A 24,965-nucleotide genomic window follows, 5' to 3' on the forward strand; every position below is an offset into this window, starting at 1 on the left:
GTAAAGGTTGGAAAGCATAGTCAGCCCTACTGGCAGTTGTTTCAAGTTAATTTCCGCCCACCTGTCATTTCCCACTAGTTCATCAAACAAAACAAAACTACTTCCTTTGTACTCCGAGCGTTCTAAGTAACCCTTGTTCGCATTCCTCCTAACTCAGTGTTAAAGGGAATGGTGCATCCTGAACATTTTCGCTCAGCGTCCCACTGTCGGAACTGCTCTTTCTCCACGGTTGAAACCTCTGAGCTTCCTTTCTCTCGCGTCTCAGCTCTTGGGAATACAAGGAGGTGAGCGGTTCACCTTACTACTCCCTCGGGGCCGAGGCCTGGGCATGCGCACCCGCCGCGGCGGATTGGACGCGAGAGCACGGGTCTCCGGGACCTGTCAAGCTGGTTCCGACATCTAGGGAATTAACGGGTCCCGCCCATCTCTAGCTCCGCGCCTCCGCCCTTGTTCCCTCTCGGCTTCCAGCTCCTACGAGTGCAAGCCGCTACAAAGGGCTTGAATGAAACGTGTGTGGGTTTAGTGAGTCGTAAACCACCAGGGAATCCAGTCTCCCCACAAACCAGCCTCTCTCGGAGGCAGAGGAGGGGGAGGAAGCAAGGAGCCGAGCGCTGGGTCTCGCCCGCGCGCGCAGCGACTGGAGCGGCGGGGAGAGGCCGGGCCACCTCCCCCTTTCCGGCCATGCACCGCCTCGCCCGCGGCGGTTCCAGGCACCACACTCTCCGCCCGGGTTGCGCCTGCTGTCGCCGCAACCAGCTCCTTCGGCCGCCGGCACCGTCCACCGAGGAGCAGCGCCCGCCCTCCCCACCCCCACCACCACCGATTCCCTTGTCCGCGAGGACGCGCCGCCCTGCAGCCCGCGCCGCCCCCTGGTCAACTTTGAGCAGGAGGAGAAGCAACTTTGACAGTGGCCGCGGGTTTGGAATCCCGCTTCTCCTCGGCAGCGGTACCCTCTCAAGTCTCTGGGGTTAGGTGGGGCAAGAGTTTCCGCGGCGCATCTGCGCGGCGTCGGCTGTTGGCTACCTGTTTCCAGCGAGCAGGGAGCGGGATTGTGGCTGCCAGTCATCTGAAGAAGGGCAACTTGGTTTTCTCTCCCTTTAGCGACCTCGGCTTGCAACTGGATAAAGCGGTATTGAAAGGGTGTAAAAAGGCAGAGCAACTGTTACCAACTGGATAAAGCGCTATGGGAAGGATGTAAATAGGCAGAGCAACTGTTACCAAGAAGGCAACCACCCAAAGGCAGGGAGGAACGTGGGGCTTGGTCCGGGCTTCTCCCAGTCGCAACATTAATCAACAGTCAGGTGTTGTTGCAACTTTCCAAGGTCAGCCACCGGGAGCAGCGATTCCCTCTCTGAACCTTGGGGATACGCAGCGCTCGGGTTGGATTTGGCCGAGAAATGCACGGAAAGCCAAAAGAGGAAGGCTTGTAGAGGGGGAGGGTTTGTGACCCAAGACCCATCCCCCAACCTCCCCGTAAGCTCCCGTCCCTCGCTGCCGGGGCGGGGGTGAGTTGTGACATGAGTCTAACTCTCAGCAGCAACTTAGGCAGCAGGTGTCGGTCCTAACCAGGAACCGCGGCTGCAGGGTGAGCCCTCACCGAGCCATGCGGGCCCCGGGCGCGCCTCTTGTCCGCACCTTGCGGCTGCTGCTTCTGCTACTCCTCAAGGTTTCTGCCTCGCCTGCCCTCCCGTCCGCTCCATCGCCCAGGAACGAAACTTGCCCGGGGGAAAACTGTTCACCTGCACTGAGCCAGCGTCGCAGCAGGGACGCGTGGGGACTGGGAAATTCTGCAGAAGACCTTCTGCTAACCCGTGCGCCCAGGGAGGAGGAGAAGGCGGCAGCGGTGCGGGCGGCGCCCTTGTGGAACCTAAGGGCCTCCCGGAGCGGTGACCCAGGTGCGGGAAGAGGGGCTGAGGCGTGGGCCTCGGAACCCTCGGGACCTCCAGCCAGGTCGTCTGCAGCCTGGAGGTGGAGAGGTGCCTGGGGTCAGGAGCCCCCTGGAACTTTGGGGAGAGGGAACCCTCCGGCTCTCCAACTCTTCCTTCAGACCTCAGAGGGGGAAGAGAAGGGTCCCAGAGGCGCTGCAATTTCTGGGCACAGTCAAGAGCAGAGTGTGAGGACAGAACCCGGAGCCAGCGACCTTTATTACTGGCCAAGGAGAGGCGGGAAACTCCAGGGTTCCCACCACGACACCCCACCCAAGATGGTCAATGGACCGTCGGGGCACGAAGGGCGGACGATCGCACCCCCTGGCAGGGCTCTGGCCCAGAATGGGTCCTCAGGGGAAGAGGTCCACGAACGCGGGGGTTCTCGCCGGGGGAACAGCACCAACCGGCGCTTGCGACTCAAGAACCCCTTCTACCCGCTGACCCAGGAGTCATATGGAGCCTATGCAGTCATGTGTTTGTCTGTGGTGATCTTTGGGACTGGCATCATTGGCAACCTGGCGGTGATGTGCATCGTGTGTCACAACTACTACATGAGGAGCATCTCCAATTCCCTCCTGGCCAACCTGGCCTTCTGGGACTTTCTCATCATCTTCTTCTGTCTTCCGCTTGTCATCTTTCACGAGCTGACCAAGAAGTGGCTGCTGGAGGACTTCTCTTGCAAGATTGTGCCCTATATCGAGGTAATGCCCTCCAGAGGGTCTCAATCTACTGGCTTTACCCGTTTCTGGGATTTATAGCATCAGAACAGCTATGCCTCCCACATACCTAGCTGATGAACCCCTTTACTTTTTTTCTGGGTCCCTCCTCCATTTCTCTTCTCAATCTTTGAAAAAGAGAGGCAGCTTGGTTGGCTCACCTTCAAACTCATCTGCTCCTGGATTGTGAAATGATTATGGTCTCATCGTGTATAGAATTATTTACATTTTAAATTTCTCTCGCTGAATATGGCATTCATACATATTTCTGATTTGGCACCTATCAGAGATTCTAGGGTTAATAAATAGCCAGTCTATGGTTGTCATTACCAGGACTCAGCAACAACAACAAAAAACCATGTATTGTTTATTGAGTAGTACTCCAACATGCTTTTTCCCCATGAAGATTATTGAATCTTTCTTAAATGCCAGAATGGAAATATTTTTTTATTTAACAAAGGAAATCTGCCTTTGTCAATTGGCTTCATGATATATTAATAACCTCCCAAATTAGTTTAAGTGTTCTTTGGCTGTCAGCCATGCCATTCCATCTAAATTCTTATGTCATTTCTTATTTCTCTCCTTTTCCTTCTCAATTTCTTAACAGTTTTATTGGTTTTATAGGAATGAGCTTAAGCAAAAATAACACTTTGGCCATTGTGGCACAGAATTCATATATATACATTCTCAAAGTATATAATATATACTTGGCATTTGTTAAGATGTAATGGATTGGTCTTTTAAGGATTGACTAAGACTAGAAAATTTTCTTAAAAAGAAGGGAGCATATAATAGGTTCTAAACTTTGGAAACAGAAATATTGCTGAGTAAAATTTTATTGTTTCATCTTACAGCTAGTGTCCTGAACCGTTATTATGGTAGTTGGAATTTGCTCTTTAAATGGCCTCTCTTTAAACACCAGCTCTTGGAAGGATCCCAAGTGCTTTGTTGCCAGTTGTGTTTGTAGCCAGCTGGCCCTTGATTTCCTCCATTCAGACTGCCCATTTCATTTATGGAAGCAGAAGAAGGGAAACTGTAAATATTCCAGAGCCCCTGATCCTGTCTGGCACCAGAGCCAGTGACACTATGTTCAACATTGTTCCAGGGCCTAAAGCTAGGGGATAAGTAAACAGAAAACAGTACCTACTTAGAAGAATCAAGGGAAGAGACAGTAAATAAGACCCTCTGTTATCCTGGCAGGGATCAGATGCAGAATCATTCCATGCTGACTAAATCAGCTGTTGCTACTTTACCAAGACCTAGGGTTTCTCTTGTTGCCAGGCTCCAAGTAGCTCTGAAATATCTAATTTATTGGGTAGACAATTTGTTTTTGAATTGCAGGGGAGGTAGCTGAATTTATGTAGGAGAAATGTCTATCAATTGCCTTTTCAAGGTCAAGGTTTAAGATTTCTTTATTGTTTGCTGGAATAATGCAGAAGAAATTGACAAATGCAAGAATGAGATAAAAGTAAACTACAGGGTGAACAGGAGAGTTACCCCCAGTAACAGAGAAGTGTAGTGTCTTGTCCAAAATGTACTGGGCATGATGAAGCCTTTATACAGTTGAGGAAAAAAACAATGTAAAGAGGAAAAAACAAAAACAAAAAAGCCTGGGGAAAGGAAAAGAAAAAGATTACCCATTTCTTAAAGAAAAAAAAAAAAAAAGACTTTGAAAGAAAGGAATCCATCCAAATTCTGAAAAGAATATAAAAACTTTGGTTAGTTTATGAGACTTAAGTGTTTTGAGTGATGGTATTTATCATGTATGTCTTTTAATTTTCTTTCTCTCTAACTCTGAGGATTTTTTAAAATGTATGTTTTCAATTTTATTTCATTTTTAAATTTAATTCTCTGCTCCTTAAGATTTTTTTTTACCTTTCTTATTATTAAAACAACTATTGTTATTTTTCCCTCTGCATTTCCCCCTTCCTTATAGCCCTGCTTTTTATTTTAGTTATTAGTACTACACTTTATTTTGCTCAGAGAAGCAAAGGTTAGAAAAAAAAATTACTAATTTTTTCTTTAAAATAGACTGTAATATGCATTTTTACTGTTAAAGTATTGAATGAAAATCTTAAGATGTAGTGTTTCTACATTTCTGTCCTCTTCTTCTGAAATAATTTTGTAATGCATTAGTATGTTTTGTGGAAATAATTATTGGATAGTAGTATCAGTTCTGTAATTCCTGATGATGAGAACAGGAAATACAATCCAAATTTCAAAGTCAAACATTTCTGCCTCTAGGAGGCACGTTATTTTCACAGAAGAGAGATTTAGTGACTGTTCCATATCCTGTTCCCCAAAGAATAGACCCAAATGTGGACGTTTGGTTTGCAGGAACTTTACTGGGACATGTGCTCATCTTCAACACCTAGTAGGGAATGAAGGAGGCAGGACTGGGCAGAGGGAGAAGTCGAACTGTGATCCAGATGCCAGAGTCCTCCGCTGACACCATAGGAGCTCCCTGGCTGGAGGGCCTTGTCGCATGTCCTGAACTGAGGCAAGACAGCCTTTATGTCTCCTGAGGGATCAGTCACTGGAAGTTGCTTCCAGGAAGAGGCCATAACCTTAATCTGGGTGGATGTCTCTGAAGGGCAATTCCTAGAGAGGAATGCACCTGAGAGCCACCGGCCGCCAAGAGTCCTAGCACTTGTGGGGGGGGGGGGGAATCAACATTTTATACCTGAAGGAATTTGTGGGGGGGCAATCTGGGTCAGGAGCCGTGGGCTACACCCCAGTGGCTTTTGAATTCTCAGGTTAAATTAGAACCAGATGGCACTCTGATCCAACCTCCTGATCTTAAAGATGAAACATGAGGCCCAGAGAAGAGAAATGATCATCCTAAGCACTTACACCTGGTCAGTGGCAGCCAGACCCTCAACTCAAGTTTACTTATTAGATAAACATCTATGTGGCAAGAATGTCCAATAAGTGTTCTCTTTTTATGTCTGCTCCTTGCCATCTTTTTAAAAAGATTTTTATATCCAATGGGTAGAGAAGAAATAAGCCCAGTTATCATCATTTGCTATATGATGAAACTTATAACTTTTTATATTCTTAAGTTTCATCTTACTTCTCATAAATCAACAGTAAGTTCCAGAGTTGGTAACTCACTAAATTTTTAAAAACTGCAATCATCTGAGCCAATTGCACTTTTTAATGTGTCAAAGGTGATTATTTTAATGATGAAATTAAGCTATGTAGGTTATATTTTTATATTCTTAAATCACAAAGTGTTTTAGACTGGTAAAAGAAACTGCAAATAAAAACTTTCTCAAAAATCTCCCCCCCCCAAATCTTTTTCTTCTTTACCAAAGACTTCTGAAAATTATTTGACATTTTATCTCCTCTTATGATCTAGATTTTACCTTCTCTTCACTTTTTACTTATATTTATTTGTTGGCTTTTTTTTTTTAACCACACATCTTATTACTGATGTATATAATGTATGATTTACCTTTCTGATAGTAATCTGTTTCATCTTTTCCAGTTTTTATTTTTAATACTTCTTAGTTATTTTAAACTTTTATTCACAATTAATTTTTATTTTTTATTAAGGTATAGTTGACATATAGCTTTATATTAGTTTTAGGTGTATGACATAGTATGATTTGATATTTGTATAATTGTGAAATGATCACTACAATAACTCTAGTTAGTATCCGTCAACTTACATAGTTACAACATTATTTTTTCTTATGACGAAAAGTTTTATTTTTTTATTTATTTTATTTTTTTAAGATTTTATTTATTTACTTGAGAGAGAGATCACAAGTAGGCAGAGAGGTAGGCAGAGAGAGGAAGAAGCAGGCTCCCCAAAGAGCAGAGAGCCTGATGTGGGGCTTGACCCCAGGACCCTGGGACCATGACCTGAGCTGAAGGCAGAGGCTTTAACCCACTGAGCCACCCAGGCATCCTGATGAAAACTTTAAAAATCTACTTTCTTTTGTAACAACTTCCAGATATGTAATACAGTATTATCAACGATAGTCACCATGTTGTACATTACATCCCCATGACCTATTTTATAACTGGAAGCTGGTATCTTGATACTCTTCAAGAACTGCCAGCCTCTATCAATACCAATCTCTTCTCTGTATCTATAAGCTTAGTTTTTTTGTTTTAGGTTTTTGTTGTGTGTGTCATTTTTTTTTATTCCACATATAAGTGAGAGCATATGGTATTTGTCTTTCTGCATCTGATTTATTTCATTTAGCAAAATTTTGTCTTGAGGTCTGTCTATGTTATTACAAAGGCAAGATTTCATTCTTTTTAATGGCTGGATAATATTCCAGTGTATGTATATATGTGTGTGTGCCTGTATATGTACACATACATATGTACATATACTACATTTTTTTCACCCATTCGTCCATCCATCAGTGGACACTTAAGTTGTTTCCATATCTTGACTATTGCAAATCATGCTGCAATGAACATAGAGTTGCATATCTTTTCAAGTTAGTGTTTTCATGTTCTTCAGATAAATATCCAAAAGTAAATGGCTAGATCATATGATAATTCTATTTTTAATTTGCTTTAAGATTTTATTTATTTATTTGACAGATAGAGAGAGAGCACAAGCAGGGGGAGCAACAGCAGGAAAAGGAGAAGCAGGCTCTCCACTGAGCAGGCAGTCCAATGTGGGGGTCAATTCCAGGACCCTGGGATTATGACCTGTTGCAGAAAGCAGATGCTTAACCAACTGAGCCATGTAGGCACCCTTTTAAATTTTTTAGTAATCTCCATTCTGTTTTCCATAGTAACTGCACCACAGTTAATTTTATTAATCTTCAGATATGTTCTCAATTTTCTCTCCTGTCTTCCCTTCTGCCTTCTTTTCTTCTTCTACCATAGTTCCTTTTTTTTTTTCCCCACACAGCTTGAGTATTAGCATAATCTTAAGGAGATAGTGGCATTTTGGGGAGAGTTGGGTTTGTGTAGAAAAATAGGAGGCATTTCTTCAGCAGAAATTACATGTCTTTGCAATTTACATTCATTACTCTTATTTTATTTCAATTTGTTGGCATAAGGCTTGGGGAGAGTAGCCAGCTTCCAGGGTCTGTTGCTAGAAAGTAATTTTATCATATTTAATGTTGCTATGAATGGAAACATACTGGGAAATGTTGTAGTTGATAACTTCTCTCTTTCTATTCTAGAATTATGATGCCTTTGTAGCCTAGTGGTAAGTCCTTTAAGGATTAAGGGCAGATGGAATGGTAGGAAAAGGGGATAGGAGAGAAGAGAATCTGAGTGGATGGTGGCCATCCTAATGGACACATCATTTTCAACTGGCTTATCAAATAGTCACCAGAAAGAAAACAAGAAACAAAAAACAAACAGAACTATACACAAAGTGATAGTTATATGTGAAAAGAGAGGGGTAAGGGAGAGGGAGGGAGAGAGATGGATATATATGGAGGTCTGGGTGTGGACTGCAATAGGGGACTTGCATAGGAGTTCCCTATCACACCATTCCTTTAAGAATCTTACAAATGATTAAAGCCAAATGATTCAGGCACTAAATGTGGCAACTGGAACACATCTTTGCTCATTACTTGATGAAAGCCAGTCAGTCAGTGTATCATCTGATTCAGATCCACCACTAAATATTTATTTCTATTTGGACATTAATTGGAAGTTTTGAATGAGGCGGGGGGGAAGGAGAGGGAGAGAATCTTAAGCAGGCTCCACACCCAGCACAGAGCCCGAGGCGGGGCTCAATCTCACAACCCAGAGATCATGACCCAAGCCAAAAACAAGAGTCCTATTCTTAATCAACTGAGTCACCTGGGGGGCCCCTAACTGTACTTTTATTTTACTGGGATACAAGATTCCTGCATCAGAGTAGAGGACGGATAAAGGGAATGCATCTCACCAGGGCTTCTGGACCACGGATCATTTGGGAAAGATCTACGATGTTTTGTGAAGGAAAGAGCCAGATTCTCCAATGGCATTAGAAATACTGGTTTTAAACTGAGTGAAACAGATGGCTCTTTCATTGCCTTAGATTGTAGTTAGAACTGACAGGTAAGAAAGGAAGGGTTCTGGAAGCTGAAGATGTTTTACCATCCAGGTATGTGATGCCACACAGAGTTCCCTAGAACCCCTACACTCAAGTAATAGCACATTTATCATGACAGATGGTAAATTCACTTGAGTTGTGGATTAGCCATTACATATTCTGATGGACTTTTAAGTGGAAACTTACAGTTTTATGAGCAATTTGTAAGTCACTAATAATATTCTCAGGGAAAATAAACTCGATGTATGCGAATGGTGTTCAACAAATATTTTGTGACTTCCTGTTAATCCCTTTATAATCATTTCCTACATTCCCATGCAAGCAAAAATATTTAGCCGATGACTTTTGCAGAAAAGATTTAAAAAGTTATAGAATGAGTTCTTATTTATAATCCCATTTATTGAACAGTGTATGGTGAAGTTTCCTGAATTTGGGTTCTGTATAAGAGAGAGAAGTTTGATGATATTCAAATGTAAAATTTAAATAATTTCCTTAACTAGTGACTATACTGAGAATGTCATTCTTTTCTAAATCTTGTCAGTGAAGTACACACAGAAATGGATTTTTTTTTTTACTTCCCCTCTAAAGATACTTGCTGGCATTCAGCTTGGAAGGATTATATGCAAAACTCCAGCACCCAATAACTGATTAAAGAATAGTTTGAATAATTCATTATTTTCTATAATCCTTTTCCATGTATGTCATTGTTCATTCGTTTATTTACTATCCATTTATTCATCAAACATTTATTGAGCTTTTCTACTCTGTTGGATATGATCATAGGTAGGGATGGGAGTAGGAGGAGTGGGAGTGAAGGAGGGAAAGTTTCCAGAGATGAGTAACATAGATGCATTACTGCTTTTAAAGTTATGGAGAAGTCAAGTAATGTTCTACAGGGTAGTAAGTACTATACTAGAGGTTAAAACAAGGTGTTATGGAAGGTCAGGAGTGGGTCCTGGAATGAGTCAGCTCACAGTTGTACTTATTAGGGAAAACTGTGCCCACTTCAAGGGCACTTACCTCAAGAGAAAATGGTGCTCACTCATAATTCTTTTTCTATCATATTCGTATTATTAGTCTTTATAAATTCTATTCAGCCTAGATCCATGGTGAAAAGATAAAAATATAAAAATCTTTTGATTCTTGCTTTCTTGTTTTCTCAATCTTTTGTGGGATAGGAAGCCCATAAAAATCATTGGCAAGGGCGCCTCGGTGGCTCAGTGGGTTAAGCCACTGCCTTCAGCTCAGGTCATGATCTCAGGGTCCTGGTATCAAGTCCCGCATCGGGCTCTCTGCTCAGCAGGGAGCCTGATTCCTCCTCTCTCTCTGCCTGCCTCTCTGCCTACTTGTGATCTCTCTCTGTCAAATAAATAAATAAAATCTTAAAAAAAATCATTGGCAAGATAAATTGGCAGATGGGATAGCCCTAGAAATTTCATTTGGAACACAAAATTCTTAATTATTATTTAGAATACAATGCCTATGATGACCGTCTCTACTTTGGAATTATTAGTCCTTATTAGCCATAAAGAATTACATAAGTCAAATTTTAAAATTTTACTTAAATGAATGGTTCATCTAACAGTGTTATAATAGTACATTTGAGTCCTATTCTTCTGAAAATCTCAAAAATGTACCTATTATTTAATTTGACCTTAGAGGGGTGCCTGGGTAACTCAGTCAGTCAGGTGTCTGCCTTTGCCTTGAGTCCTGGGATTGAGTCCCCCATTGGGCTCTCTAATAAGTGGGAAGCCAGCTTCTCCCTCTCCGTCTGCCCCTCCCCCTGCTTTTGCACACACGCTCTCTCGCTCTCGCTCTCTCTCTTTCTCTCTCAAACAAATAAATAAGATCTTTAAAAAAATTAATTTGATCTTAGAGAACCTAGGAAGAAAGGCTGAAATGGGAGATAGGTTAAATCCTATTATGGATATCTTAACCCTGTTATAGAAAGGGAAGCATAAACAATGGACTTTCTCAAAATTGGATTAATATTTCAAGCACAAAATCCGAGTGAGGACTTATCCTGAGTTCCCAAGAACTGCCAAGGTATCTGGTTATATCAACAAAGCATCCTTCAACAGCAAAAAGGATGCAAGTATGTCTGGGAAAGCAAAATAGATCTGGGTTTATGATTTCCAGGCTGAGTAGGTGAAGGTCTATCTACCTTGCCTTTTACCCTTACACTACATGGATCTTGACAGAATGTTTCCACCTTTACTAGCTCTTTACTAGATTTAACAATGTCACATTGGAAGCCCAGGGATCTGTGTCTGGGGTATGGACTATGTGCAGAAAGTGAGGGGCAGGTTGCTCTCTGGTGAGATTTGTCTCTGGTGTTGCACTCCTGCTCCCTCCCTCTGGGGGCTCTCTGGTCCTCTTACTTCCCAAGAATTGACCTGCCTAAGTCCAGTAATTAACTCAACCTTGTTGCCAAGACTAACTCTTAAGTATCCTAATTAGAATGATATTCTTCGTGCCAGAGGAGATGATCTCATCTAAAATTTCAAGGTAGAATGGAGAATGGGGTTGCTGCAATCTCAGATATAGGTCTATTTGAAAAGTAGGTATATATACTTTCCATAAAACTTCTATAAAACACAGGATATAATCACACTGCCAGGCTTGTTCCTGAGACAGAATACTTTTGGTTTGTGAATTTATGATAGTTTTTAATGTTATTTGTCAGCACGCTTGAGTGGTTATAGCATTAACGAGGCCAAGGTCAGTGATTTGATCCAGGACTGGAATGAGTCATTTTCATTAGGTCCATGACTGTCTTCCAGGCCATTTTTTAGTTTCTGTTCAGCACCCCCCACCTCCAGCGCCTTTTCTCCTCCTTCATTGTCTTCACCTGGGTTCAAATCTCTCCTTTTTGAGAAAAGCCTCTGTTAACTCACAGCAAAGCTTTGAGATTTAGAGATACATGCCTTTTATAGGAGGGTTGAAGGAAGAATTTTTTTTTCATAATAAGAATAATTAAGAATAAGAATTAATTTTATTATTACTTCCTTAATAGACTACCAAGGGTGGAATTTTGATTAAGAGCAGAGAAATTTTGTCTTAAAATATTATTTCTTGGTGTCATTCAAATCATAATTACCCAACCACAGATGGATGAAGAATGTGCTTTTAGTTTAGGTTTACTGTTGTGCAGACTAAAGTCATTAAGAACAAAGGAAAACTGGTGAAAATTTATCATTCTTCTTTGGAAACTCATCAGAACCTCTAGGTGAATAGCAGAAATTGCAGGTCACTTTAAGATTGATTAGAAACATCACAGTAATACCAAGGACAATGGGCATGGGATAAATATTGTTATTGAGAATAAATAGATTCCTTAAGATCTGTTGATTTCAATAGAATGCTTCCCTCTTAGGTCAAATGATGTTAATCTTGCTTCATTGGTACTTTTTATACTAATGAGCATTGACATATTTACAACCAAATTATAATGTTTTAGACAAGTTGTATTTTTTTTTTCTCCAAAAGAAATATATTGTGCTGCAGTTCAGATGTCACAATTGGTAGGAAACTTTATGTCAAGGTGGGACTATAAAAGTAAAGAAAGAGGGACGCCCGGGTGGCTCAGTTGGTTAAGCCACTGCCTTCAGCTCAGGTCATGATCCTAGTGTCCTGGGATCGAGTCCCACATCAGGCTCCTTGCTCCGCAGGGAGCCTGTTTCTCCCTCTGACTCTGCCTTCCACTCTGTCTGCCTGTGCTTGCTCTCGCTCGCTCTCTCTCTGACAAATAAATAAAATCTTTAAAAAAAAAATAAGTAAAGAAATATTTATAAAATCAATACAAGTTTGGAGATGGTATGTTAGCTTTTAAATAGTCTCACTTGTTTTTAAAATAAGGAAGAGCATGTTACCAAGCTTAAGCAAGAGGGTGGAAGGTGGAGAATGAGACTATAAGGATAGCTGATGCCTTCAAATATTTTGTTTTTCCATGACATTGAGTGTCAAGTATAGATAAAATATGTTGGGCATCATTGAAATAAATGGATATATATGATATGTGGGTGTGTCATATTAAATCTAATTTTGAAAAAGGGAAGAAGCCTTCTCTTTGACTGTGGAAGAGTAGCTGTAAATAGCTTTATTTCACTTTAAACATCCATGCATGTTTGTAAGGGGTGAGGCAGATCTCTTCTACTTGCTCTGTTTTGGTTTGGAAACACTAATGGAAGTGTATTCCTACCCTAGTATCATGACTTGCATGCATTATGAAATGAAGACCTTTTGATAGAGACCATCTTATTCACAGCAGAGGCTCTGATAAACACGCTCTCCCCACTGGTGATCAAAGAAGTGTATTTGCTGGAGAAGTTGCCCTGCAGTGCTGCAAGGATAAGGATTATGGAAAATGCAAGAGGAAGCCAAAGGCATACAAACTCAAGCCATTTAGAGTTTCAAAGGAAACTCTACCCTGTGCTTCTCCTGCTTTTTTTCCTGACTGATTGTTAGGCCTGTAACCACAGACTTACAATAGATTATCATTCATGGTCCAAATGAATGGGTTTTCTTAACAATAATGCCCTTGTTTTGTGAGTTACTTGTATACAAAGGACAGCACAGAAATAGATGTGCTTAAACATCTTTTTTGAGGTAAAATATAAGTTAAGCTGTAGTATAGTTGTCATGACTTTGGTTAGAAATTTCCCTATTTTATAAAGTGTATTCTAGTCCCATCGCTGTATTGAAGCATGTTGACTCAATTTCATATGAAAGAAATTTTGCTTGGAAGTACATTGGTCTTTTCCCCCCATCATTGTTACCACTGATTTATATCAAAAATTTAGCAAAAGATACTATTTGTTTGGTAAGAGCTGTACCTTCAAAGCGTACTCTTATTGAAAGTGGTTTCTTATGGGGCGCCTAGGGGGCTCAGTCAGCTAAGCGTCCAACTCTTGATTTTGGCTCAGGTCGTGATCTCAGGGTCATGAGATCCAGCCCTGCCCTGGGCTCCACGAGGGGCATGGAGCCTGCTTGAGATTGTCCCTCTCCCTTTCCCTCTGCCCCTCTCCCACTATCTCTATCTTTCTCTCTCTTTCCGTCTCTCTCTAAAAAACAAAAAAATATAAAGCTTAAAAAAAAATTTCTTGTTTATCTGTCTTCAGTAAGCTTCTGAGAAATGGAGCAACAACTAAAACATAGCTCAGGGTCTTCCTGCCAAGATCCTTACTTACGGTTTTTCATAAAGCGTTCAGTGTGTGCTTTCCTCCTATCATTTTGAGTGAACAGGAATTTAATGTAGTACAAAGTGAATATGGTGGCCCAGGTTTTCTCATGGCCTGATGTTTGTATTGAAGTAGAATTTGGACAGTGGGAAGAATACTTTGGCACCGCAGCTGCTGCTTTCCCATCTGAGTACTCAGGTGGGACTCTGTGTCTGTCCCATGCCTGGACACCATGCTACAGGTGGCTGCAGCGGCCAGCAGCCTCACCGCTCTGGATGTTGACTGGGTCGGCGCTGAAGGCGCCGCAGCATTGTTCCTCTGGGATACAGAGATACGCAGGACATTGGGGTATTAAAGAAGGATTTTAGAGTTGTTTATTTTTATTCTCTTGGCTTGTGTATTTTGATGCCAACACCCTCAAAATGCTCTATATCTCTCTTCCCCAAATAGTTAAGAAGTTCTGCTTCCAGCTTTCCTTTGATCTTGATTCTCAAAATTAATAGTCTTGTCTGTTAGAGAAGTGTTTATAGTTCTGTTTTTGTGGACGTTAATTACTTCTCCCACTGCAGTTTAATTAATAGGAGACTGCATCTTACTCATTCCATGTCTCCGGATGTTGCTTCCAAAAAACTACCCCTTACTAGATTTACTCCCAAGAGCAAATTTCTTCGTGACATTGAATTTTAGCAATTAGATATGGTCATTAAATGCAGAAGATCCAGCATTTATGACATAGTTTTATAATTGCATATAATTGCCCCATTCATCTGGGTAGAATTTCCAATGAGCTGTAAGTAAACAAATAGAGTTAAAAATTGTGATTGAAATCTTCTCATGTTACCCCAACATTGAGCAATTTTAATTGCATGGGTAGATTTTATGTCAGAAAAAGCAGAAATTAGCCCATACCCAAGATCCAGATGAGTTTTATCAATTAATTTCTGAGGTTGATTCTTTATAAAGGTTTAAAGCCTTCTATAAATAATTTGGGAAAGTACTGAGCAGGAGCTTTGTACCTTTCTTGCTCTTTCACATCATAAAATCATGTGCAGAAGTGAATTTGCAGAAAACTATCTGAAGTAATAGCACTGCAGGTGGTGGCAGCAGGAGGGAGGAGATATCTAGGACTGGCCTTTGGGCTGCGGTTGCTGTTGGCAACAATGTAGTAAGCGTTATCTGCATTGGGGGCAGCATTTTTCCTCAGAGGCCCTAGCTCTTGTGACCTTCCTGCGTCAGCCGGTTCCTCGCTGAGGAGAACACCACCAGAGAGAAGTATGATTTGACAACAGGAAGCTGGGTCCAGGAGCCTCCTGCAATGTGTGTATGAAACCTGGGAAGCTTCCCTCAATTGATGATGCGTCAAGAGGACGACAGATCAAACATGTTCTTTCAAACACATTTGGTGCTCAGTCCAAAAGCTTTTGGGAATATGGCTGAAGAACTAAGCCTCTTCATATAAAGTACAGGGTAGGATTCCTAAGTGAAAGTTGGAGCACCTGTAAATGTTGCTTAAAATTTGCCCTGGCTTTTGTTGTCATGTGCAATGAAATATATATTGAACCTAGAAAACATTTTTTGCTTTTTGAAGCAGCAAACATCTTCTAATTGAAAGTGGATATGCAGCACAGTTTATAAATATCTAAGGAGAGGCAATGTAACACACGCGTCTTAATACATGTCCACCCACATTCATTGGTTATTCCTTCTCATGAAATGCTTTGTAACAGACTGGGAGTTAGGTGTATAAATGCTAGCTCTTGTGATAATTGGTCCAGATTTTTTTTCTAAGATTTTATTTTATTTATGATTATTATTTATTTGAGAGAAAGAGAGCAGGAGGAGGGGCAGAGAGAAAAGCAGAATCCCCCCTTAGCAGAGAGCCCAATGTGGGCTAGATCCTAGGACCCCAGGATCATGACCTGAACCAAAGGTAGACACTTAACCAACTGAACCACCTGGATGTCCAGATTTTAAAACTCTGTGTTTAAAAATAAGGAGCGTAATCAGGAAGAAAATGCTATCTCTTGAGTGTTGCGTGTTCTTTGTAAATAATGATCGAAAACTACCAAGAAATGGATGTACCAAGCCTCTAAGAGATTGTCTCTCATCAGACTCGCTGGTATTTTTGTCTTACCAAGCTATTGTTTCAGTAGAAATGTTATTCATAATTTTAAGAGCGAATGCACAGCATAAAGCTCTATAGCTTTGTTATTTGTGGACTGACTCTGGATATGTGGTTGACAGAGAGATGTGCATGAAGATTTGCATTAGTGAAGATGGCACAGAAAACCTTGCTGAGGATTTGTGTACATTTGATAGTTTGAGGATTTTTTGGTTTTGTTTTACATTTTTATAGAGGAATGAATCAAAATATTTGAAAAGTATATAAATGTGAAGTTTCAAAAACACAAAATACTGCAATTTCTAAATAATACTTTTGATGCAGACCTTTAGAAAACAGCCAGTCCTCAGATTTCCATGCAAAGTGTGGCAATTACTGACATTAAGAAAGTAATAATCTTTTTTTTAAAAATTTTTATTTTTTATAAACATATATTTTTATCCCCAGGGGTACAGGTCTGTGAATCACCAGATTTACACACTTCACAGCACTCACCAAAGCACATACCCTCCCCAATGTCCATAATCCCACCCCCTTCTCCCAAACCCCCTCCCCCCAGCAACCCTCTGTTTTGTGAGATTAAGAGTCACTTATGGTTTGTCTCCCTCCCAATCCCATCTTGTTTCATTTATTCTTCTCCTACCCACTTAAGCCCCCATGTTGCATCACTACTTCCTCATATCAGGGAGATCATATGATAGTTGTCTTTCTCTGCTTGACTTATTTTGCTAAGCATGATACGCTCTAGTTCCATCCATGTTGTCGCAAATGGACCTCAGCCACAGCAACATCTTCCTAGGAACATTGCTAAAGGCAATGGAAGCAAGGGCAAAAATGAACTATTGGGATTTCATCAAGATCAAAAGCTTTTGCACAGCAAAGGAAACAGTTAACAAAATCAAAAGACAACTGACAGAATGGGAGAAGCTATTTGCAAACGACATATCAGATAAAGGACTAGTGTCCAGAATCTATAAAGAACTTAGCAAACTCAACACCCAAAGAACAAATAATCCAATCAAGAAATGGGCAGAGGACATGAACAGATATTTCTGCAAAGAAGACATCCAGATGGCCAACAGACACATGAAAAAGTGCTCCATATCACTCGGCATCAGGGAAATACAAATCAAAACCACAATGAGATATCACCTCACACCAGTCAGAATGGCTAAAATCAACAAGTCAGGAAATGTCAGATGCTGGCGAGGATGCGGAGAAAGGGGAACCCTCCTCCACTGTTGGTGGGAATGCAAGCTGGTGCAGCGACTCTGGAAAACAGCATGGAGGTTCCTCAAAATGTTGAAAATAGAACTGCCCTATGACCCAGCAATTGCACTATTGGGCATTTACCCTAAAGATACAAACGTAGTGATCCAAAGGGGCACGTGCACCCGAATGCTTATAGCAGCAATGTCCACAATAGCCAAACTATGGAAAGAACCTAGATGTCCATCAACAGATGAATGGATCCAGAAGATGTGGTATATATACACAATGGAATACTATGCAGCCGTCAAAAGAAAGTAATAATCTGATCTTAAGACAGCTGCATAGTGTGGACCTCAATTTTAGAATTATTTTGAATCTCTGGCATAGAGGAAAAATAAATTTCTATCAAGGTGAACAATTCATTAATTTCAAAGCTAATTTGAAAAAGTCGTATGGAGGTTGCTTGGGAGGTTCAGTCAGGTAAGCGTCTGCCTTCAGTTCAGGTCATGATTCCAGGGTCCTGGGATTGAGCCCTCTATAGGGCTCCCTGTTCAATGCGGAGTCTGCTTCTCCTTCTCCCTCTGCTGCTCCTCCTCACTCATGCTGTCTCTCTCTGTCAAATAAATAAATAAAAATCTTAAAAAAATAAGGAGATGTATGGAGAGGTGACTTTTTATGGCAGTCATACTGGATGGATATTTCTTACACTGGTATTTATGGGAAACTTTCCTCAAGATTTTGTATACAATCATGGTTATAAGCTCAACCATGTTGTCTTGATCTGCCCTGATCTAGATTGTGAGTCATGCTTCTTCTTCAGTTTTGCTTTTCATTCACTTAAGCCCTCATTATATCTCATTTTCAGACCGTCTCCACTAAGAGTTATGAGTATAGTCAGGGCATGGGTGCAATGTTCTTATTTTCTGTGGTGGAACCCGTAGACACTGACTAATGTTTAGCGTGTAAAAAAGGGGAGAACATTTGACATTGGAATTCTCATAGAATTCGCGAGGCAAGTTGCCATCATTCTGGGAAGAGTGACAGCTTGAGTGCAGGAGATAAACAACTAATGTGTTGAGTGTCAAAATTGTTATGACAAATGGTTTTCCTTTTTTCAGCATGATCCTTTTGAGTCCTAAAACACAAGACAAGAGCCTTATATATATGTTTCCTTGCCCCTTTGCCAAGGCATGACCTGTAGTTGTGCTTCTTAAACATTCCCACTAGCAGACAGAGGAGAGTAGATGCACATACCCAAGAGCCTAGGGTACGCCCCAAAACATCCTTTCCATCTAGAGTTTTAGTCTCCTGTTTCATCTTAATCCTCATGAACATTTTACAGTCTACCCTCATTGTCTTTATTTAGATATATAATGACTACATTTATTAAACATTAAATTACTTCAATTTCCTGTAAAGAGCTGAGTAAATTTGATGCTTCCAGATGATTACTGTGTTTATCTTGTGACTTTGAGAACTACCTTCCCCCTTTTGGTTGACCATGACCTCCTTGAGGGAAATAATTGTTTCTTGTTCTGTATCCCCAGTATCTAGCAGAGCACTTGGGCCAGAGGCCATAACATTAAATGTATGCTTGTGTTGAATACATGTCTGTGTATCCATTAGAGAGTATGTAGAATGTTTGTAAATATTTTATGGGCTACTGAATGATAGTATATTTACATTAGGAATATGCAATTATATTCTCTGTGAAAAAATATGTACATATTTTTGGCTCTTAACTTTTAGTTGTTGATTTATTTAGCTGTCTGGGCCATATGCATATAAGAGTTTGGATACAGTGCTCTATGTGGTCGGCATCAAAGAGTTTTCTGATCTGAAATTTTACTATGGCTGGTACATCTAGACCTTGTATCTGACTTCTTTTTGCATATTTTCATGGTTATTTTTTATATCTCCTATCTTTTGACATTTTTTCAGTATCTCATATAAACTTAAATTTGATTAGTGTATTTATTTCATGATAAATGTACTTATTTTATGCCTTCCTGATCCTGTAACTTGCTTCTTTTGGCAACATAAGTTCATAGTGATGGATTGTCTCTTGCATATTGTGATTCTTAATTGTGAATCCATGCTCCCTCAAATTTTGTCTGTGGATTTATGAGACCTGGTTTTAAAGTGCATTCTTCCAGAGAGGTTTTGTGTTTTCTTCTACCAGGTGCCTGGGACAATTTAAAATTATAATTTTTTTTTTTTTTTTTTTTTTTAGCCACATAGATGGTGTGAATTTTGGCCTTAGGCCAGTGTAAATTTGGCCTCCTGGTTAGAATTTGCTCTTCTTTTTTTATCTCCAGTTCACCTAGATCCAAATCATATAATTCAGACAAGTTTCTCTACTATGTCCCTCTATTTTTTCTCTTTATACCCATGAAGATGTCACTATTCAGGAAGTTCCCAATTCATAAAGGAATCTTTGACTAAATCTCATGTACACTGGCTCTAGATTTATTTTCCTACCTATGTGTACTTGGGCACCTGCCCCATCATCTAACTAAAACCATCTTGAAACTCTCATCAAGGTTGGCAGATGTCCCTAGGGCAAGCATGCAACATGGCGGGGGAGGGGGGGGTCCAGGACCTGTTTGGCATTTGTTTTTTCATTGATTTTGACTCCTGGAGAATTTCCTTTTTTTGCTTTCCATAAGTGCATGCATTTGAAAATAATACCAAAACATTTTATTTTGCATTTAGGAGAAATTGGAGATCTTTACTCATCTGATTTGTTGGAAATAATAAGGTTTTGAAGGTTTCCTGTGTGGGGGGCATGCTATTGACCCACACACTGGAAGACATGACCAGCCTTTTCAGTAATGAAAATGGGATACACTCAACTGTCTTTACTCCTTATCTGGACCTTCTGGTAGCAGGCATTTTCGTGGTGACTGAAATTATTGGAGTGTCTGTGCTCTTTTCTAAAATAAAATGGGGGGGGGGGCGTCTGGGTGGCTCAGTGGGTTAAAGCCTCTGCCTTCGGCTCAGGTCATGATCCCAGGGTCCTGGGATCGAGTCCCACATCGGGCTCTCTGTTCAGTGGGAAGCCTGCTTCCCTTCCTCTCTCTCTGCCTGCCTCTCTGCCTACGTGTGATCTCTGTCAAATAAATAAATAAAATCTTAAAAAATAAAATAAAAATAAAATAAAATGGTATTGGACTAGCTGATCCTTATGGGTCCTCCCAACTGTAAAATTTTTTGACTCCGTGACCCTTGGACCACTACATTTCTTTTTTTCCCTCCCTCCTATTTTTATCTTCATAATAATTCCGCTAGAGTCACCAACCCAATTACCGATGCTTCATTCCAGGAAATTGTACTTTTTTTTTTTTTTTCTGTTTTGCTGATCTGTATTTACTGCCTCGTGTTATGATCTTTCAGAGATCACCCAGAATAAATGTGTTCCGTGTTCCTCCCACAGGTTGCTTCCCTTGGAGTCACTACCTTCACCTTATGTGCTCTGTGTATAGACCGGTTCCGGGCAGCCACCAACGTGCAGATGTACTATGAAATGATCGAGAACTGTTCTTCGACAACAGCCAAGCTTGCTGTTATATGGGTTGGTGCCCTACTGTTAGCGCTTCCAGAAGTTGTTCTCCGCCAGCTGAGCAAGGAGGATTTGGGGTTTAGTGGCCGAGCTCCGGCAGAACGCTGTGTTATCAAGGTCTCCGCAGATTTACCAGACACCATCTACGTTCTAGCCCTTACCTATGATAGTGCAAGACTCTGGTGGTACTTTGGCTGTTACTTCTGTTTGCCCACACTTTTCACCATCACCTGCTCTTTGGTGACTGCAAGGAAGATCCGCAAAGCAGAGAAAGCCTGTACCCGAGGGAATAAACGACAGATCCAGCTGGAAAGCCAGATGAACTGTACAGTAGTGGCTCTGACCATTTTATATGGATTTTGCATTATTCCTGAAAATATCTGCAACATTGTTACTGCCTACATGGCCACAGGGGTTTCTCAGCAGACAATGGACTTGCTCTATATCATCAGCCAGTTCCTTTTGTTCTTTAAGTCCTGTGTCACCCCTGTCCTCCTTTTCTGTCTTTGCAAACCCTTCAGTCGGGCCTTTATGGAATGCTGTTGCTGTTGCTGTGAAGAGTGCATTCAGAAGTCTTCAACAGTAACCAGCGATGACAATGACAACGAATATACCACAGAACTTGAACTCTCACCTTTTAGTACCATACGCAGGGAAATGTCCACTTTTGCTTCTGTTGGAACTCATTGCTGAAGGACAACGTTTTGTTCGGTTAGATTTATTTGATTTTCATATCCTGTGAAAGTTTTTACTTTGTATTTTTCCCTCCTGGGGGAAAAAATGCATCAAAAGAGAGAAATATTAACGACTGTAGAACTGATTCTGCAAATTAATATTTGTGCTTTGAAAAAAATGTTTATATTTAGTTATTTAAGAAATATGAGGAGGCCAATAGTTTTAGGTCATTTTATCTGGTATGGTGCTAATATTTTATTTGAAAAAAGTTACTGCACCTTAACTTAATTAATTGCTAACTTTTTTTCTTTTAAAAATATAATCAGTGTATATTGATTATAGCCATGTGATTTTGTAGGTTATTTTGAGTTGTGATTGAAAGTATATTGTATATGGTGTCGTGAGATGATTTGTAGTTAAGAAGCATTCACAAAGTAGCACCAAATAAATTATGCTTTATTCTTTAATGTCATTGTGAATCTACTTTTAACCAAGATTCAATAAATATCTCAATTGCCTTAAATACACAATTACTGGTTCTACGCACAATTTAAAAACAGCCTTATTGTTTTAAAATTCTATTTTCCTTTAAGGAGGTAATCACCATGTTACAGAAACAGCTTTCCTAATAGTACTATTTTATATGCATGATTCATATAAAACTATATTGTATGTTCAGACAAAATTGTATTTTTAATATTCAGATACAGATGTAAAATTCCTTCCAAATATTTATAAAATATGAATAAATAGATAGCAGAGTTATTATTATTTATCTCTGAACTAGCATGTAGAGCTCCTAGTAATTACGAATTATAAGCAGAATCAAGGACAAAAACACCATGCACTTGTCATCTAATTTCCTCTGAACATTGACTTTTGAAGAACTCTGAATTCTAGCTTTTCTCCTTTTAAAAAACAAACTTGGTTAAGTCTGTGTGACAATTTCTTTAAGAGAATGAAAGTACAGTAGTAGAATAATAAAATATGTATCTTGATTAGAACACTTGAATATTCAAATACTACTTTTAAACTGATATTCCATAAGCTTCCAACAAAAAAACTAACCCTCTCCTTTTGAATTCTTTGATTCCCCTCAGTTTAAGTTCCAGTGGTTGTGTACGATGCCTGCCTCTAGGGATTTGGGAATGAAAACAAGGCACCATTGTCTTCTTACAGATCCCTGTAATACATCTCTGGAAAACTTCTCGAGGATTGGTTTGAGCTTCTGAACATATCAACAATTGTGATTCCACAGTGTCTCTCATGATATTTAGTCAACTTTATAAATCAGGAAAGATTGAGCACATAATGTAGAAAACGCTCTCTGCTATTACCTGTAGTAAATAAAAGTAACCAAAGCTTAGTGTCAGACTTTACAAAACCAGGCAGGAGAGGAGGAAAAGGCAGGAATAAGATAAAATATGTAAAAAACAATGGTATAATCTGGGACCTGTTATGGAGGTGTAATGTGCCCTGATGAATCAGAGAAGAGAGAGAGAGCCCACCAGATCAAAGGAGATTGTGAAAGGCTGTGTAAGAGAACTGGATGGTTAGTCCATCAAAAGGTTGATAAAACCAAGATACCCTTGAATGGATGAATGGATAAGGGAGATGTGATTCATATACACTATGGAGTATTATGCCTCCATCAGAAAGGATGAATACCCAACTTTTTTATCAACATGGACAGGACTGGAAGAGATTATGCTGAGTGAAATAAGCCAAGCAGAGAGAGTCAATTATCATATGGTTTCGCCTATTTGTGGGGCATAAGAAATAACACGGAGGACATTGGGAGATGGAGAGAAGGGAGTTGGGGGAAATTGGAGGGGGAGAGAAACCATGAGAAACTGTGGACTCACAACAATCTGAGGGTTTTGGAGAGGCTGGGGGTGGGAGGTTGGTTGAGCCTGGTGGTGGTTATTAAAGAGGGCACGTATTGCATGGAGCACTGGGTGTGGTGCATAAACAATGAATCCTGGAACACTGAAAAGAAATTTAAAAAAATAAATAAAAAGTTTTTTAAGAAAAAGGTTGATAAAAGGTAGTGTGAGGAGTGGACACTCCAGGAGGAGGGAGTCAATTGAGCAAAGGAATAGAGGAAGGACTTACAGGGTGTGATTGAAGAATAAATTAATAGTCTAGTTTGGTTCCTGTGCTATGTAGGCACAGAAGCCTCATGCAATATGTTGAAGAAAATACGCATTGAGACCATATTATAAAAGGGTTATGTCTCGAAAGATGTTCAGATGGAGTCCTCAGGAAATGTGACTTGGTTTTTATGGTTTTTGAGCATTAGAGAAACATCACCACAAGTCTGCAGAAGGAAGATCAATTTGAAAACAGTTTAAATAGGCTATTGGGAAGAGCGTGGAAGTGAAAAACTATTCAGGAAGTCATTGTAAAGGTTGAACCACAATGAAGGCAGTTGGGATTCAAATTTCTTTTTTTCTTTTATCCTTAACTTTTGACTTTTCAATAGTTGAAACATGTATCTTCTTATTGAATCCTATCTCTGTCGAAGTAGAAACTTTGATAACTCTAGTGAAGTCGTCCCAAGTGTAAAGTGGTTTGGAAGTTTTCTTCATAGCCTTGCCATTGCTTTCTCGTAAGAATTCCTGCAGTATATATATATATATATATGTGTGTGTGTGTGTATGTGTGTATACACACACACATACACACACACACATATGTAAACAGTAAAAAATTTATATATATTTGCTGTTACCTGTTCATGCTCTACTTTTCTCTGATCGATATTCTGACCCATGTTTTTCCCTCCTCAGTTTCCTTAAAAAGAGAAACTCACACCTAAGATTAAGTCTGCTAACATTTTGATAGATCAGAGATTTCTACAGATGGTGTTTGAGTTACTGAAAAAAATCAATTCTGTGGTTTCAGGATAGTCAGAGAAACTCTTTTCAAAGTATCTACATCTATGCTTATGTCTATATCTATACCTGGATCTACAACTGGATAGTATAATCAATATAACATTTCTTTAATGATTCACAATTCTGAAGCCTTCCAATCTATGACTTCAAAATCAACTCATTTATATTTAACTCAATGAATCTTTATTAAACTTCTTTGTGCCTGGTGCTAGGCAAGGCAGTTAGAACACATAACTTACCTCAACCCATCAAGTAGTTTACTTGCTGCAAGGGGCTTATTTGCAAGCAAATAAAATGGGAGTGTGCATGAAACATGGAGTGGTTGGTGGGAAGCTGAAGGTGAACTGATCTGAGGGCTCAGTGGTTGGAAGGAGGTAAGAACAAACGCTTCACAGAGAGAAAGATCAAACGCTTATTGTTTCATATTAGATCTAAGTGATTTATGTTTATTGAATGGATGATGAATCTGTGTTTATTCTAAGGAAATCCTGATACTTGTGTTTACAAACACATTCTTAATAACTTTTTTTTCTTCATTATTTGCTTCTTTCTCATAAAAGTAGAATTAGAACAAAGGTCCACTTCTTGAATAATTATGGTAAGATTGATTTTAGTGTGTTATAAAAAGTATGCAAGTGATACTGA

The 24,965-nt window shown here is 40.1% G+C and overlaps 1 protein-coding gene across 1 annotated transcript; it reads left to right on the plus strand.

The window, feature by feature from the left end:
* The first annotated feature begins 466 nt into the window (after positions 1 to 466).
* GPR37 (G protein-coupled receptor 37) lies at positions 467 to 21,887 on the plus strand. Its single transcript, XM_082692412.1, has 2 exons — positions 467 to 2,629; positions 20,620 to 21,887. Exons 1-2 carry the CDS (start codon positions 1,604 to 1,606, stop codon positions 21,436 to 21,438), a joined length of 1,845 nt encoding a protein of 614 aa, XP_082548538.1. The 5' UTR covers positions 467 to 1,603; the 3' UTR covers positions 21,439 to 21,887.
* The last annotated feature ends 3,078 nt before the right edge of the window (positions 21,888 to 24,965 follow it).

This window comes from Mustela nivalis (assembly GCF_964662115.1).
Source record: "Mustela nivalis genome assembly, chromosome: 12".
In the NCBI taxonomy this organism is placed as follows: domain Eukaryota; kingdom Metazoa; phylum Chordata; class Mammalia; order Carnivora; family Mustelidae; genus Mustela; species Mustela nivalis.